The 18,481-nt window shown below is 33.3% G+C and overlaps 1 protein-coding gene across 1 annotated transcript; it reads left to right on the forward strand.

Moving 5' to 3' along the window:
• Positions 1 to 14,508: 14,508 nt before the first annotated feature.
• On the forward strand, positions 14,509 to 17,032 carry LOC127100791 (protein PLASTID TRANSCRIPTIONALLY ACTIVE 16, chloroplastic). Its single transcript, XM_051038066.1, has 5 exons — positions 14,509 to 15,167; positions 15,374 to 15,823; positions 15,941 to 16,009; positions 16,225 to 16,283; positions 16,396 to 17,032. Exons 1-5 carry the CDS (start codon positions 14,700 to 14,702, stop codon positions 16,859 to 16,861), a joined length of 1,512 nt encoding a protein of 503 aa, XP_050894023.1. The 5' UTR covers positions 14,509 to 14,699; the 3' UTR covers positions 16,862 to 17,032.
• Positions 17,033 to 18,481: the final 1,449 nt, after the last annotated feature.

Below are 18,481 nucleotides of genomic sequence, written 5' to 3' on the forward strand. Positions count from 1 at the left end.
CCATATAAGAGTTGCTGCTCAATATTGTGTGGTTATCTTTCACTGTTCTTAAATTGTGTCTATACTGCTTATCTAGAAGCATCTAACGAAACATTTTGTAATTCTTGTAATTGTTTTTGATTCCTCAAGTGACTTGTTTAGATCTGTAGACTAGAGAGGGCTAAGAGGTTGTTGAACTCTTAGACGAACTTTATAATCTGTTGAGATTAGTGGATTAAGTCCTTGTTGAAGGAGAAATCACCTTGGCCGGGTGGAATGGAGTGGCTTTGAATTTCAAGCGAACCAAGATAAATCGTTTCTGTTGTTATTATTTATTATGTATGTGTGTTGTTGCAAACATCTTTTATATCCTATGAAAAAAATCCAAACCCCCCTTTCTTGTTTTTCTCTACCTTCAGGTTTGAATTTCTTATAAGCACCCTTTTATTTTTACTAGTTCTGCGAGTGGTTTCAAATATGTTACTTTTAGATAGGTAATTTTCTTCATTTTCTCTTTGATGTGGAGCTTTTTATTATCACCAACTTAAATGGTCATATTCTATCCTGATAGATATATATGACTTGCTCTACTTCATCACACTGTCATCATCAAACAATAGCCTTTTCTAGTGCAATTAAATCTCATCCATTTTTATGAGCATATCAAGTTTCATATTTTTAGAAATTAAACAAGCACACGAAAGACCATACGTCTTCCTAAGTGCACAACCATAATTTGAGCTATTTGAACCTATTTTTCTTTTCTCGCTTAACTTCATAATAAATATACTTCTATCCCGTTCAAGATATATTGCCGACCAGTTATGAATAAAGATTTTGATATTTGAATATGTGTTCTAGTACTTTGATGCTTCAACCAAATGATTTTTGGATCTCATTTTATTGATTTTGAATCATTTTGTTCACTGATTCTTAGCCCGTACACAAATCTCCTTTACTATTTTCTAACAACTTCTTCAACATGGCACAAACATATTTAATTATTGGTAGTATTTCCAAAGTTTCTAACCTGATTGGTCCAAACACAAAGAATATTCTCTTTCGCTTGATCTAGAATCGTGCTTTCAACATATTTCAAGAAATTCTGATATGCCACACACACATTTCTTAGCAATATGACATATTCAACATATTACTCTTTAGTGGAAGTAACATCAATAATTTCCAAAAGTGATAGTCTATACTTGTTAGTCTTATATGTTGAATCAATTATGAGAGAAGAGAGAAAAATGTTAAACAACTTAATGGAATCAATATGAGTTCAAAATATATCTCAAACTATTTTTCCATATTTATAAACTCTGTACCTAGATACATAATGATCATAATCTAAAAGCTTCAATAATTGTTGCATTTCAGATCTTGGACCTCTTTTCGCCTTGTTGTTTCAGGTGGAAACATTGTACACTTGCCTAATATTCACGACACTTCTAGGGATTTCATTTTCAAAGTTGACAATATGTTTTTGGGCTGAACCATGGTCAATGTCACATCAGAGACACATTTCTTCTCTTTAGTATTCAAACAACATACAACGGGGTGACTGACTAACTTGTAACATAAATCATGATTATATATACCATAAATCATAATTATGTATACCACAAGCCATTATTATGTACCCGTACAACTTAAAATGACACTTGTATTTCCTTGTTCCGGTGTCACCACGTTTCAACTTTCGGATAGGTGCTTTATATTTACCACTTCTTTCACGTCTTATTGTTACAAATTCATGTCTTATATCATAGCAGAATCTGACCTCCCGATTACAATACCGAACCCTATTTTAACTCCTGATAGACCAAAAACATTTATATGGACCTTTTCTCACCGTCTATGTCATTTATGGGGAAAATATTATGGTGTTTTTAAAATGGAGATTTTGAATATTAAAAATTAAGAACTTTCAAGTCATAATACATTTTTCGTTTGGTATGACTGGTTAAATAATTTCGAGTCTATAATAATGTAAAAAATAATTAAAATTCATATGGTCAACAATTGGAGAGTCATGATATTCTTTAGTCGAGTAAATTTTTCACGCGATTCTTGTTCTTAACGGAAGTAGGTCATTCGATCATTGTTGACTAAAATTGAAAGTGAATATCTCGTTATTTTAATATACTTGATGACATTTGTGGGTATATATACACTCACCATGTAAACTATTTGGATATTTTATAATTTTATTTGACATATAAATTAGATGGTCACATGTTAGTTTTGTGTCAACCTAAAATTAGGCATTTATGAAAATGATACCACAACTAATTTGAATAAAATTCACTTATTTGAGTATATAATGAGTATTAAATGTCGTCAAGAATAATGTCTTGATAACATCCTCGAGTTTTCATCTTAAACATTTAATGAATATTGAGTGTCCATTAGAATTAGAATTTAACAACCAATAATATACTACTTCGGCCTGATTTATAAGCAAAAAGGACAAGTTTTACGCTTATTAAGAAATATACTTAAGTGCATTTAAGTTTCTTGATTTTATGTGAGAGAGACAACATAATTACTAGTATACCCTCAATTAAATTGTCTTCTAGTAACAATAAAGTAATTAATACAAGGATACTTTTGGAATAAAGACATTAAATACATCTAGATTTGTTGACATTTGTTTATATTTAAGGCCAAGAAAATTAGAAGACTTTTGCTTATAAATAAGGCTGGAGGGAGTATGCTTTAAGAAATACTCTCTCCGACCTTATTTATAAGCAAATGTCTTCTATTTTTTTTTTTACTTTAAACATAAGCAAATGTGAACAAATCTAGATGTATTTAATGTCTTTATTCAAAAAGTATTCATGCATTAATTACTTAATATTGTTACTTGAAGACAATTTAATTGAAATTATACTAGTAATTGTGTTGTCTCTCTCACATAAAATCAAAAAACTTAAATGCACTTAACTATATTTCTTAATAAGTGTGAAACTTGTCTTTTTGCTTATAAATCAAACTGGAATAATATTTATTAAGTATTTAAAATTAGTTGCAAAAAAACTTTTCATGAGATGTAAATTTCTAAATTTTACTTGGGAAATATGCAATTTTATTACATGTTGCAACTTTGTTTCACGTCAGAATAACAAAGTATCTCAACTTTTATCTTCTAAAATTGATCTTTGATAATCTTTGATTAAGATCTGGATATTTTTCATCTATGAGTTAGATATGCGGTGTATGTTCTATTTTTTCCATCACAACACAATAAGATGAATCCTAAAAAAAAATATAATACATTTTAAATATGAATCTACATCTATTATAAAATATCATGAACCAATAACAAGAAATTTATTTACAACTCAATTTATTGATTGATATTTTGATGAATATATTTTTTTTTAATATTATAGAGAAAGAATAACAGATGGATGAAGAAATCAGTTGAAATAAATTATCAATATCTCGTCTTAATGATCAAACTAAAAAATGCGGGTGTTAGGAGTTTGAAAAAAAATCATTTGCAAAGTCAAATCAATTATCAAATTCACACAATAATTTAAAAGTGAAACTAAATCATATATATCTGCTACTAAAGCTCACATAAAAAGAAATGTCCAGGTTAAAAAAATCAATTACAAATGAGTCTCATCAATGTTTGAAAGAGTTAGTTTCGAAGGGAAAAAATCTCAAAACTAAAAAATATGGCTCAAGGGAGGATATAAAAGAGTCTTTAAACTTATTTAATATTTTATTTTCATAAGAGATTGATTAGATATATGAAATTCATAAAAACAAAGAAATCTCAATAAATTATCTCACTAATAGAATTCAATTTAATTAAGATTTTTCATACCCCAATTTTGTCTGGGCATATTTAAATTTTCATAGAAATGATTTTATTTTTTATTTTGCATCATATGCATAGCATGACATACATCGCATCATGAATAACACCTAAAATATCAGTCAAAATGAATTTATTGAGAATACAGACAAATCGGTTAAATCGTTTATCAAGAACATGCAAAAATCAGCGGGTAAAAAGTTTCAGATTTAAAATTGCGGACACCAGTATTATTGATCTACGGTTCACGTAGTTTAACCTGGTGTGCTCGTTGCATTTTTCAGCGGCTGTTTCGGTTGCATTTCGACCCGTCTGAGCCTTTTAACCGATACAAAATTATTTCAGAATTTGAGGAAAGACTGTATTTTTTAATAAGTATGTTTTCTCCTGACAATTTTAGTGTGACCGGTTCAATTTTCCGAACAAATTTGTACTCGGTTTCTATTTTTAATGGGTCAATATTTTTGGTTAGATATTTAATTAAAGTAATTAGAATGTATTTAAATTAAATATTAGTTAGATTTTTTTTTATGATTTATTATTTAAATGAATAATAATTATAGAAAAAATATATTTGGTACATTGGATCCTGCCAGCTGGTACTGACTCACCCTCACTCTGCGCGACAACATAAAAAACAAAAAGAAAAGAAAATCCTCACAAATCTCTCAGAATCTCCCTTTCCATTACCTCACGTGTCACTCACTACTAATTACCTCTCCCTCTCTCAACGTCTTGACACTCACACCTACCACCATCCACTCACGTTTTACACACACGCCACCTCACCCTCTCTTCTGTCAATACCTCACTCTCATCATCACACGTCTCTCCTCACAACCTCTCATACTCACAGAATACTAAAAGAATCACTCTCAGAAAATTCACTCACACACACCTCACTCCATTTCTCTCATTTACTCATCCGCCTCACTCATTAACTTCCCAATCCTCTTCACGCACCAAGCCTCCATAGCCATCCACATCTCTTCTTTTTCTTCTATCATCACTGCACGAAACCCCCACACAACCATCATATTCCCTCCGCCTCAACACACCATCTTCATCTTCTCCTCCATCATCTTCCGACGAGAAATCCGCCGTATTCCACCACATCACCACTACAATCCAACAAACACTCACCATTCACCATCAACCAACAACAACCACCATGCCCTCAAATCGCTCACTCTGAATTTCCAATCGACCGAAAACCCCTCACCTTTCCACTCTTCTGTCATCACCTTTCACCATAGCCGTCCACCTCAAACCTTCCGCCGTTTCCGTCTCGTCAGATTTCGACCCAGCTCCGCGTTCTGCTGACGGCAACGTTCGTCTCCCTCCACTCCTCTCCGTCTCCAGCGGTCAACTCTTACAACATCTCCATCCAAGATCCGCCGTCGCGAGCTCCTCACCAGCAACCTTCAACATCCGTCGGCCACTACGCAACCGTCATCAGCATCCCAGATCTCCATCAAGCTTCGCAATCTCCAAGCATCATCGTCTTCGACAAACAACAAACGTGAATCTCGATCCCGCCGTCATTATCTTTAATCTGGTTGGTGTTTGGTTTAAATTTCAGTGGATTTTGGTTTGTGATTTCTTCATTTCATTTGGGTCCGAGCTTGATTGTTGTGATAAGAGACTATTAGTTTTAGGGTTGTAGCATTTCGCTTTACCAATTTACTTTCATCTGTATGTGATTCCATTCATTTAATCTTGACATTTGCGAGCACGTTAGATCATGTCATCGTAGCTCTCTCCCTATACCGTTTCTTGTTGTTTGGCATTACTACTGTTTTGTGCTTTGATTGGAAGAAGTTTCTGGCGGATAACTGTTTGCAGAAGTAGGATTCAATCAAAACCATTTGATTCATGGTGTTTACATTACTTGGTGTTTATTTTTATTAAGAGATGATAAGAATTAAATTAAGTTGAGTGCAATGCTGGCTGGGACTGGGCCGATTTAATTCCAACAGATTGTAGCCCATGTGTATAAGTGCTAATTTCATATGAATATTGTTTGATTTATCCAGTTTCATTCTGCAGTATCAATTTGGAAAATAATAATTAGCTGCTATATGATATGTCTGCATTTTATGTCACGAAACTGTATTGTGGAGTTTCTACTTTTGAGTGGCCCATAATTTATTGTTTAGTTTGGTTTGATAAAATAATTCGAGGTGGTATTATTTGTGAATAATGTTGGTTTGTCATGATTTAAATTCATTGCATATTTAGTCTGATTAAATCTATGGATTCGGTAATTTAATGCTGTAATACCGCCAAAGTCTCAATAAATCAAAAGAATATTTCACCGTGTTTTCATCTTTACATACGACGTTTCAAATTGTCGCAATGTATGAACCGGTTTATGAACACATTCTAACCGACTAGATCCGATTCAATTTTTTTTTAAATCAATATTATCACATATTTCCATTAATTAATTTTAATTAACATGATTATTTGGTTTAAATAAATAATTTTGATAATTAATTTTAATTAATCGATCCAATCAAATCCTAGTTAATTAATTTGATTAATTAAATATTTATTGATTTATTTCATTCCAATTCACCATCAATTCAAACCAATTTCAAAAAGTACAAGTCACAATTCTCGATTCAAAGTCGAGCCCACTTTCAAATACCCTTGTAAGCTGATCGCTTTTATGCATCGCCATCAACCTCACATAGCTTACTCTTGGGCTTTCTTACAATGAGACCTACTTGGTTATTGATTAATCGAGTAGATGAATAATACACTAAATAAAATTTATTTCATTCATAAACATGAACTCAAACCATTTTCCAAACCATTGAACTTCTAAAAGAATTTTCTCTTTTAAACATAAACTTGGGATGAAAAAGATATAGGAGGCGTTCGCCTCACTATTTCTCAATTACTCGAATAATTGGCGTACGCCATATTGCGCGAGTTCTTGTCACCCGATTAAACTTTAAATACCAATTTCAAACCACTTTTCAGAATTAAATACAAATTCTAAATTCTTTTAATAATTTCCAATAATAAAAGGATAGGAGGCATACGCCTCACTATCTTTCGATTATTCGACTAATTGGCGTACACCACATTGCTCGAATATTCGCCATCAATTTAAAACCACAATCGAATAAACTCAAATCACCTTTAATATCAAACACAATTTCAAAATCAACTTTATAATCTAAACTTCAATCAATTAAGAATGGGAGGCGTTCGCCTCACCATCCTTTGATTATTTGAATAATTGGCATACGCCACATTGCTCAAATCACCGACTATTCAAAACCACAATCAAATAAATTCAAATCACATTTTATATCAAACGCCGTTTCAAAATAAAATTAATAACTTAAACTTCAATAGAGAATGGGAGGCGTACGCCTCACCATTTCTTGATTATTTGAATAATTGGCGTACACCACATTGCTCAAATCATCGACCTTTCAAAACTCACCAATTCAAAATTCAAACTATTTTCACAAATCAAGTACAAACATCTAAACATATCTTTTACAATTTAAACCTCGGATGATAAAAGATGGGAGGCGTTCGCCTCGCCATCTCTTGATTATTTGAATAATTGGCGCACGCCACACTGCTCAAATTATCGACTTCCGACTAAAACACGCTAAATAAACATGGATAAGGGAATAGGTGGCGCACGCCTTATTATTCCTTGAATAAGCAAGTAGGAGGCGTATGCCTCACTACCGTGCATATTCAACATCCACAAACATACTTTCAAAATAATTCAAACGAAAAGGGAGTAGAAGGCGTTCGCCTTATTATTCCTCGAAAGAATTGAACGAATGGTGTACACAACATTGCTCAATCTTTCGTCGTTCTTCAAAAAAACATCTCAAACACATTAAACCTAACTTCTCGCCTCCGAGCGATCGAAACCAATCAACAATCAAACCCAAACACATCAGTTCAACTTGTCACCCCCGCGTGACCAAAACCCTTTCAAAAGAACACTGTCAATCCTTTCTAATGCGCACAACAAACCAGTGCTAGAGCCTCCACCGAGAGTAGACAAGCCAACGTTTAGCCGTTAGAACGCCGACCTACACAGTTGTTCATCAAAACCAAACCCACCAAATATTCGTAGTAGCCCGAACTACGAATGCTCTGATTTCCTTATTGCACCATAAGGATACGTAGGCAGGAGATTGCTGTATCTTCGTGAGCACACTAATAAAAAAACCTCCCTTTTTTCCTCATGAGGTCTTCATCCATATCTATCATCAATTCTAATTACTCGAAGTAAGCAAATAACAGTCAATTAACAGTCAAATAGCAAAATCAGACTAAAAGGTTCCCGTTGAGTACAACAGACGTAAGGGGTGCTAATACCTTCCCCTTGCGTAATCGACTCCCGAACCCGAATATGGTTGCGACGACCATTATTCTTATTTCTAAAGGTTTTCTCGATATTTTCCTATTCCTTCATTGGAATAAATAAAGTTCGGTGGCGACTCTGTTTCGAACAACATTTTTTCTGGGTTCCATCGCGAGGGATCGCATTTTTCGAGGTGCGACAAGATTAAATTTACACTGATGATATTTTTGAAATATAACCCTAAATGTGATAAGTAATAGAACTTAAGTTTATTTAAAATTGTAGATAAAGTGAGAATTGACTAAAATAAAAAGATGTAGTTGAAACATAGTTAAACTCACGTTATAAGATATTTTTTTTGGTTATATAATCCGAACACCTAAAGGTGTGAAGCTAGATAGATATAAATGAATTCTATGTGAAAATGAAATAAGAATAGTGAAAATGCGAGATACAAAGCTCAACATGTTGATCATGGGTTTTCCCAAAGATCTCAAATTTATTTTGATGAGACATATATGTGGATGTAATTACTTTTTGATACTTAATTAGCATTATAACACCTAAAGGATTCAATTTGCACATTGATGGATATTGCTACAACTTATTTGTTTGGGTTGAAAAATAGGTTCGACATGCCTGCATTTTTTCCGTGGGCTAGGTCACTCTATTTAAGATATTTTATGGCAATGATCAAAGTTATGCAAAACAGTCACTCAACCGCGTCGTCTTCAGGATAAAATAACCTAGTTCTAATTGTATAATTACTACTTGCACGGTAGATAATCGATCTAGAAATACATCATATGGTGATTCAAAACCAGGCAAATATGGTATAAATACCATTCGTAGTATCTGATATATAGACCAGTTGTAATAATTTCTCAAACGATAAAAATTTCAAATAATCCTCGAAGAAAATTCAATAATGATCATTTGACCACTCAAAATAATTTCTCAATTAATGAGAAAAATTCATTAATTCTCCAAAGAGAATCCAAAAATAATACTTTATAATTTCTCAACTCAAATGAGAAGAAATTAAATAATTCTCTAAAGAGAATTCAAGAAAGTATTCAGAAAATTCAACGAGTAGAAAGAAAGAGGGAGAAGTTGACGCTTTCGATAATTAGAAAGACGCAAAATAATGAGAATGGGGAAGAAAAAACTCAAAATGAATTTTTTGTGTGATTTGGAATGAAATAAGTGATTTTCTTATATAGTTAGGTAAGCTAGCCAAAATATCTAATCTAAGAAATGTGAGACTAATGAATATTTTCAACTAACACACAAACACACTTATTTTTCTAACAATGTGGGAATTAAACAATTTTTTTCTTCAAATTCATAATATTGGAATATTTACATGTTCGAACAATCCCCTACTTGAATTTAAAAAAAATGTTTAAGAAGTAACATCAAATGTTTTTAGGATTGTGCATAAATAGAGGTGTCTACGACTTGAACCATTATGCAGCAAGTAGGATTCCGATTTAACAAGAGTTACACAATGGTCTTGAACTCTATCTCAAACATCAAACCCACACACAACCTTTTTTTAAGATGTATTCTGATAGCATGTACTTTAATGGCCCCACACATGTATCTCGGTTTAGTGAAAGCTCTAAGAATTATGCCTCAAAATTCTATGGGAACCGACCTAAGTTCCACAATCGCATAGGCGAGTCTATCAAGAGGACTCCTGTAACCTAGGTACTCCCTCATACAAAGTATATATATCATTAAGAGCTTATATTATCTCATCCTCTTATTGATTATGATTCATGCTTTACTTATTTATACTCGTACAATCATCTCATATTAATCACAACTTGTTATTATTCATTGAACCTATTTCTTGGGATCTCCAGTCATTTAGGCCGGGTTACCATCACAAGCAAATAATTTCTTTATAGGAATTAGTCCCATCTTCTTAAATGTATTATGTACTTTCTCTCTAGATAATCCTTTCATCAAAGGATATGCTAAAATTTCATCAGTGCATACACGGTCCACTCTTACAGCTCCTTTAGAGACACAATCTCTAACATGCTATGCTTATTTCTAATTTGATGTATTTTACCATTATAATAACGATTCTCAATTTTTGCAATAGCCGCGGTACTATAGAAGTAGATCAACACAGTTGACATAAGTTTTTTCCACAAAGGGATCTTAACTAGCAATCATCTTAACCAACTTGCTTCTTCACTAGCAGTCACTAATGCTATCATCTCATACTCCATCATTGACTGAGCCAAAATAGTTCGTTTCTTTGATTTTCAAGATACATTCCTCCAGTTATACTAAATATATAACCACTAGTTACTTTGGAATCATTTGATAAGGTATTTCAATCTGCATCACTGTATCCTTCAAGTACAACAGGAAATTTCTGATAATGTAAACCGAGATTCAAGGTCCGTTTAAGGTACCGCATGAATCGCTCAATAGCTTGGCTATGCTCGTTACTCGGTCTGCTAGTAAACCTGCACAATAATCCTACAACATATGCAATGTCGGGTCTAGTACAACCAATGACTTATATAAGACTTGCCAATGATGCTCACATATTCTGTTTGTCTGACACTTTCACTAGTGTTCTTAAACAGTTTCACACTTGGATCGTATGGTGTGCATGCAGGTTTACAGTCAAAGTAATTATATTTATTTAAGATCTTCTATGCATAATGAGATTTATCCAAATAAATTCCTTTTTTTAGATCTAATGATCTTGATTCCAAGAATCACACTCGCTTCTCCGAGGTCTTTCATATCAAAGTTATTGCTCAAAAATGATTTCGCATCATTAACGACCTGAATGTTTGATCCAAATATAAGTAGATCATATACATAGAGACATATGATAATGCAAATGCAATTCTCATATTTGTAATAAACACATTTGTCATGTTCATTCACTTTGTATCCATTCAATATCATTAAGTTATCAAACTTCTCAAGCCATTGCTTTAGAGATTGTTTTAGACCATACAAAGACTTATCTAACTTACATACCTTATTTTCTTACCCATAAATTACAAACCCTTTCGTTTGGTCAATATATATTTATTCTTCTAAGTCACAATATTAGAAAACTGTTTTAACATCCATTTAGTGTACCACTAAGTTATAAATAACGGCTATTGAAATCAATACCCTAATGGATGTAATTCGAGTGACTGGTGAAAAAGTATTGAAGAAGTCTATATTTTCTCTTTGCTAAAAACCTTTTTCTACAAGGCGTGTCTTGGACTTCTCAACTGTTCCATCAAGTTTTATTTTCTTTTTCAAAACCCATTTACAATCGATTGGTTTGCAATCAGGAGGCAAGTCTACTAAGTACCAGGTCCTGTTATATCTCATTGTTAATAGCTTCTTGCCATAAATTTTCATCCAAAGATGACAGTGCTTCTTAAAGATTTGTTGGATCTTATTTTATAGTATAAGCCTCATAATCGGACCCATACTCTTTATCCACTCTTACTCATTTACTTCGTCCAAGTCATGTTTCTACTTTGTTGTTGCTTTCGATGCTTCTTATCGCATGAATGTGATTCGATTCAGTGCCTCCACTATTTCAAAATTTGAAAGGAAATTTGTCTTCATAGAATTCAACATTATTTGATTCTATGATCCTTTAGCATTTAAGTCATAAAACCTATATGCCTTACTATTTGTTGTATACCCAATGAATACAAATTCATAGACTCTACTAGAGAATTTAACTAACTTAAGATCCAAAATTCCGACATAAGCCAGACAACCCCAAGTTCTAAAGTAAGACAAGTTTCATTGTTTTTTCTTCAATCTCTCGTAAAGAGAGATCTTATTTTTAGACTTGAAAACTCTATTCAGGACATATCAAACAATAAATAAAATTTTCCCCCATCAGTGATGAGCATCACTAGTATTCAACATAATTGCAACATCAAGTTCAGTAAGAGTTGTATTCTTTCTATCGGTTTTACCATTCATTTCAGAGAATATGGTGCATTAGTTTCATGTACAATTCAATATTGTTTATAAAATTTATTAAATAATCTGAAATCATATTCAGTTTTCCTATCACTACGAAGTGTCTTAATCTTCTTACTAAATTGAATTTCAATTTTATTCACAAGTCTTAAACATAGTAATTTTATAAAAAATATCATTCTTAGTAATTGTGTATAAAATATACCCTAATATACTGACTAAACTCCACATTTTCAGAAAACTAGAAACATATATAATCTATGAAGTATGCATGACATCCTTCAAGATTAAATTCTTTTCAGATGTGGATTATGCTCCACTTCTCCAATACCGACAACATTAGTGGTGTGTGCAACTCCAAACGACACTTTATATTCGTGTATGTTTTGAACATTGCACGATCATAATAAACATGACAAAAGGAGTCAATGTCTATCCACCAACCATCAAATTCACTAATCATGTTGATTTTAATGATCAAAATAATAAATTTCTCACCAGTTAGGTTAACCTGTGCATTAGAGGCAATACAAGGTTTACGTTTGATCTTACATTTCTTAATCATATGACTTGGTTTTCCACGATTGAAGCAAGAGAAACCACCAATTTCATTTATTCGTTGTGGTGGTTGTTGTCTATCAATTAGAGTAATTAGAGCCATTCAAGGGCTCTCATCCTTAATTCGGCTCACAAGATTGCGATTCTGATTCTTTAATTATTTGTTAAATGGCTTCAAAACTACACTAAATTTTTGGTTGTTGTTGTTGTTGTTTGAAACAACCAATACTTTTTCTTTTTAATCTTATATCTAAGATTCTTCCTCGATTCAAAGGAGAATAATCATACTCTCAATTAAAATTCTTTTGTTTAGTGGCAAAACAATTTTTTTAAAACTTTCAAACTAGGGATAGTTTGTCAATAATAAATGCAATTTGAAATTGTTCATCTAACGACATACCTTCAGTGATAATCTTATAAGCAATCTTTTGAAGTTCTTAACATTAAGCATCCACAAACCTTTCATTTATACCATCTAATACTTTAGATAATGGCTAACAACATACTTCTTTACTCTAGCTTTTTCGCTGTCATACTTCTTTTTTAGAGCTTCACCAGACTTATTCTGCAATATCAGAGTTACTATAATAATTATACAAATCATCTGCAAGTCCATTCAAAATATGATTTTAAAGAGATAATTATTCTCTTTTCATAAGGCAATTTCTTTTTTGAGTTGGAAATCATTCACTTTAATCTGTGTAGCAAATTCAGCTTCAGCACTATAAAGTATTCTATCTGAATCTACAGACTTCTTACCGTTAATTTTCTCGGATAATCCGTAAGGAGCAACAGAAAAGTCATCGGTAAGAACTTTGACAACCTTTTTTCAGATTTTTTTTTAAAAAAATTGTTGTCAGCGTTTGAAGTGACTTCCCTCAAACTTGGACGATTTGTCAGAGACAACAACCTTAGAAGTACCAATAATTTCTTCAGTAGTTGTGGCAGTTCGAATCATCTTAAATTGTTGTTTTTTTTATTTTGAAAAATATTGTCACTGAAGAAATTATCGGATCGAGTCACGAACTAGATCACTACGCGTTTCGTGGCAGTACCCTCAAATGATTGAGAAATTCAAATAATTACCAAATAGAATTAATAACTATCATTTGACAAATCAAAATAATTTCTCAATTAAGGAGAAATTCAATTAATTCCCCGAAGAGAATAAAAAAAATAATACCTTATAATTTATCAATTCAAATGAGAAGAAATTAAAATAATTCTCTAAATAGAATTTAAAAAATTCAACAAATAGAAAGAAATTAGAAAAAATTGACGTTTCATGATTATCGAATAAAAAATAAAAAATTCAAAATTAATTTTTAGTGTGATTTAAAATGAATAAAATGATTTTCTTTTCGAGATTAATTGTTGTAAACTGTCAGTGTACAAAATTTAACACTATTAATGCATCACAATCATCCGTTTGTATTATTTTTTAAATGTTTAAAATAAAAGTCAAACATTTTAAATATATCAATGGTTGTGATTTACTGATAATTTAAATTTTTTTTACACAATCGATGTATATCAATTAAATTTTTTCTTAAATAGCGAGGTAAGCTAAATAAAATATCTAATCTAAACAATTTGAGAATAATGAAAATTTTCAATTAACATAAACACATTTATTTTTCACAGAGCCTCCCTAGTACTTAGCCAAAAAAACCAATAAAAAGTAATCACGATTTGAAGCACAATTAGAAGACTTTAGAAGATATAGTACAAATTTGGAATCTAGGAAATAGAACATCATTGTCCATAGAATATAAACGTTTGGTGTTGAATATTTCATCCATGGATAAACTCTGATTACGTGTCTAAACCCGATTCGTTACCTTCCGGTTACCTCTTCCATTCAGATAATTCCCACACCACCACCAAACCAGATTAACGGTTCAAACCAAAAGCTATACACATTACTATGTTTTTTCACAAACCAAAACACATTGAACAAGACAGTGTGTGAGCTTGGAAATTCAACTATATCCATCATCCATGGTTCCCACTCTTACATCCAATTCTTCCCTTATACCAACCACAACCACACCTCATTCTCATTCCAGGTTCACATTTCGGAGTCCAACAAGGTTCAATGTATACGCTAAGAAATCTGGAGGATCCTTTCCTTCGTTTGGATTGGGAAAAGGAAAACCAAAAGATGAAGAAAAAGATACATCAAATGGTTCAGCAAATTCTAATAATAACCCTTTTGGTTTCAACTTTGGGAACTTACCTGATGTGACTTCTTTGATTCCTGTTGGGAATAGAAACTCTTCTGCGCCGGGTTTTTCTTTTGGAAGTCCAAGGCGTAAGGACTCTTCGACGGTTTTTGTTGCCGGTGCTACCGGTCAAGCGGGGATTCGCATTGCACAGACTTTGCTTAGAGAAGGGTTTAGTGTTAGAGCCGGTGTTCCTGATCTTGGTTCTGCTCAGGAATTAGCCCGTCTTGCTGCGCAATATAAGGTAATTATTAGCACCAAAGTATTGAATGCATGTCAGATAAGTGTCTGTGTCTGTATTGAATGCATGTCAGATACGTGTCTATGTCTATGTTTGTGTCTGTGTCAATGTCTACTCGTTAGTTTCATGTGAGTGGTACAATATTAGACTATTTGATTAAGTTTTTATGAAATTTTCCATTTGGAGTAAATTGGGCTACTAATGCACAGATTATATCAAATGAAGAGGCGAAGCGTCTCAATGCTGTGCAGTCGAGTTTTGATGACGCAGACTCAATAGCAAAAGCGATAGGCAATGCAAGCAAAGTGATTGTCACAATTGGTCCTACCGAGAATGGTCCAACGACCGAGGTCTCCACGGCAGACGCCTTGCAAGTAATTCAGGCTGCTCAGCTGGCAGGCGTAGGCCACGTTGCAGTCATCTATGACGAAAGCGTCGCGGCATCAACCAACAATGTACTTGATGGTATCTCCTCGTTCTTCAACAATCTCTTCTCTCGGTCTCAACCTTTGTCTATTCAAGAGTTCTTGCAGAAAGTGATTGAAACAGACGTCAAATATACGTTAATCAAGACAAGTTTGACGGATGATTTCGCGCCAGAGAGTTCTTATAATTTGGTCGTCTTAGGCGAAGAAAGCGCCAGTTCGAACGACTATAAAGTAATGTAATGTATGCGATAATATCTTAATGAATTGTCCTTTTTTTAACCTTACTTTACTTTCTTATTTCCATATTGATGTGTAATAGTTTTTGACACAATAATGATTCTTATTTAGGTATCAAAGTCTAAGATAGCATCCCTGGTGGCTGATGTCTTCTCCAACACAGAGGTTGCAGAAAACAAGGTATCAGTTTTACATTAGCTCGATACTGAATACCGTACTTCGATATCTAGTAACACGATTACCATGAACTTCGATCATCTACCGTTTCTACATTGCATTTTGTCCTTCGAATTGATCTAATAATTGAGAAGCACAATAGAGGTAAAATATACTAATAAAAGCAGAAAAATAATTGCTTATGCCCCTTAAGATTGAAGCTTTTTATTGATGAATAGGTTGTGCAAGTGTTCTCTGACCCAAATGCTCCCTTGAGGCGCGTAGACGAACTTTTCAGGTAAACAAGCTGAACATATTGTTTGTGCTTTGCGTCCATTAAAAGCAAATAGTTATTGTTTTTCTTCTCGTCGAGGAGGATCGTTATGTTACTTATAACTTTTTCTTTGTAGCACTATCCCGGAAGATGGAAGAAGGAAAGCCTATGCTGAAGTATTAGAGAAAGCGAAAGCAGAAGAAGGAGCCAGAGCGGCAGATGAAGCAGCAAATAAGGTTTCCAAACAAGAAGCTCAAGAGAAGGCAGAAGTAGCCGGAAACGGAGCACCAGTGGAAGATATCTTGAACAAGGCAAAAGATTTTGGTGCAGGGTTTTCATGGCAAAAGTTCAGCTCACAGGTTGCCACCTCAATCCAAAAGCCTGATGAGGATGAGAAACCGAAGGTGCAAGTTGCCACTGTGAGGGGACAGGCGAAGGCTCGGAGTCTCATTCCGAAATTAGCAGTGACGAAACAAACAACTCCGAGAAACAGCGCGAGTAAACCGAAGGAGGAGAAAAGAAAAGCAGAAGCTCCAAAGGAGGTCAGGAACGTATTTGGTGGCCTGTTTAAGCAAGAGACTATCTATATTGATGATGACTAGTGGAAGTGGAACATGCCTTAGCACAAATCTAGTGTTAATGTTGGTAATTTGGTTGGAGGTGTATGGTTTTGTAAGGATGTGTTATGAAGCAAGATATTTATGTATCTGTTCTTGTTCTGAACCATGTAAACATGTTATTAACAAGGTGAAAAAAGGTTTTCCCAAAGAAAATTGAATTTGCAATATAAATATTTTATGACTTAAAAGGAAAAAATTTGCTTAACTGAATTTCAATTTAAACCTTCTAAAAAAAGCATAATCACGAGCAAGTGCCAGAATGAACCTTAATTTAAACAATCACTCATATATGGTTGGCTTCGTGGAGTGGAACTTCCTACCACCTAGAGACAACTTTGAGATTTCATTTTTTTAAGGATGAGAGGCAACTACAAAAGTAGAGTTTAAGTGAGAATCTAACGGAAGTGCGCGAGGGTTGAAATCCTAGATACATATGAGTTGTATGTTTCAAAAGTAAGGTGTGACTTTGGAGGACAAAATTAATTAAGCGGGGAAGGATGTTACATCCCACATTTCACACAATCCACCCCCCTCTTCTGTTTGAAGTGACTTGTCCAACAAATGATATTAGAGTCTTAACTTCTGTTATATGACTAATCATCTCAGAAGGTAGAATGATGACTGCAATCACTTTTATTTTTAAAAAAGGTCTTCTCATGAATCCACCTCTTAGTTTTTGATGTCGAAATGTTTGAATCATGGAAAACAAGAATTAATTTTTTGTTGAAACAAATAATTTCGAAATGTGAGAGTTTTGTAAGAACAAAAATTGTTCTACAACAGATTCCTTGATTTTGATGATAACAAAGGATGAAACCAAAAATGGCACCCTAACGAAAAGTTTCTAAGTGTGCAGGATTCTAAAGAAAGAAGGAAGAAATCTGATGATGTCATCAGATACAAAACAAGATCAGATACAAAATATCAAATGATCAGAAGCATCTGAAGTGGAAACAATGTCAAGAAGTTCTAACTCTGAGCAAAACATCAAAGTATCAGAAGCATCTGGACAAGTAGTAAGCTCTAGAAGTTTTGACTCTGAACAAAGTTTTGTCTAACCTCAGAAGCTCTTGGCACTATCTGAAGAATCCATCAGAACTCACAAGAGATCAACATCAGAAGAAAGTTTCCAAGATCTCCAGATACACAAAAACTCTGAGCATGGAATTGCTAATCATGAAAGAGTAACGTTTAAGTCAAGAAAAGATTTGCAAATGGATTTCCTAATTGAGAAAGAGACGTTAATCTCCAATCTCGATAAAGAAAATACTACTTGTGGTAAGTAGTCATTTCAAGAAGAAAAAGTCATCCTGCATTAGCTAATTATGTGATGGCGTAACTTCATCTCAATATCCACCAGTTTCAACTACTACTTCAACTGATCTATATAAAGGATTGCAAATCAACTTTCAGCAACACACGAGAGAACAATTAGCAAGCCAACAAGCCAAAATTATACTGAAACACCAAGTCAAGAAAAACACTCTTCTCTCTAAGATCTTCACGAAGCTTTTGCTTATAACGTGAAAAACTCTTGTTCTTAATACTGTAATATTTGCTTTATTAGAAGCACTCTAGATTACATAAATCTTTCATTTATTG

Source organism: Lathyrus oleraceus, chromosome 7 (genome assembly GCF_024323335.1).
Source record: "Lathyrus oleraceus cultivar Zhongwan6 chromosome 7, CAAS_Psat_ZW6_1.0, whole genome shotgun sequence".
NCBI lineage: Eukaryota > Viridiplantae > Streptophyta > Magnoliopsida > Fabales > Fabaceae > Lathyrus > Lathyrus oleraceus.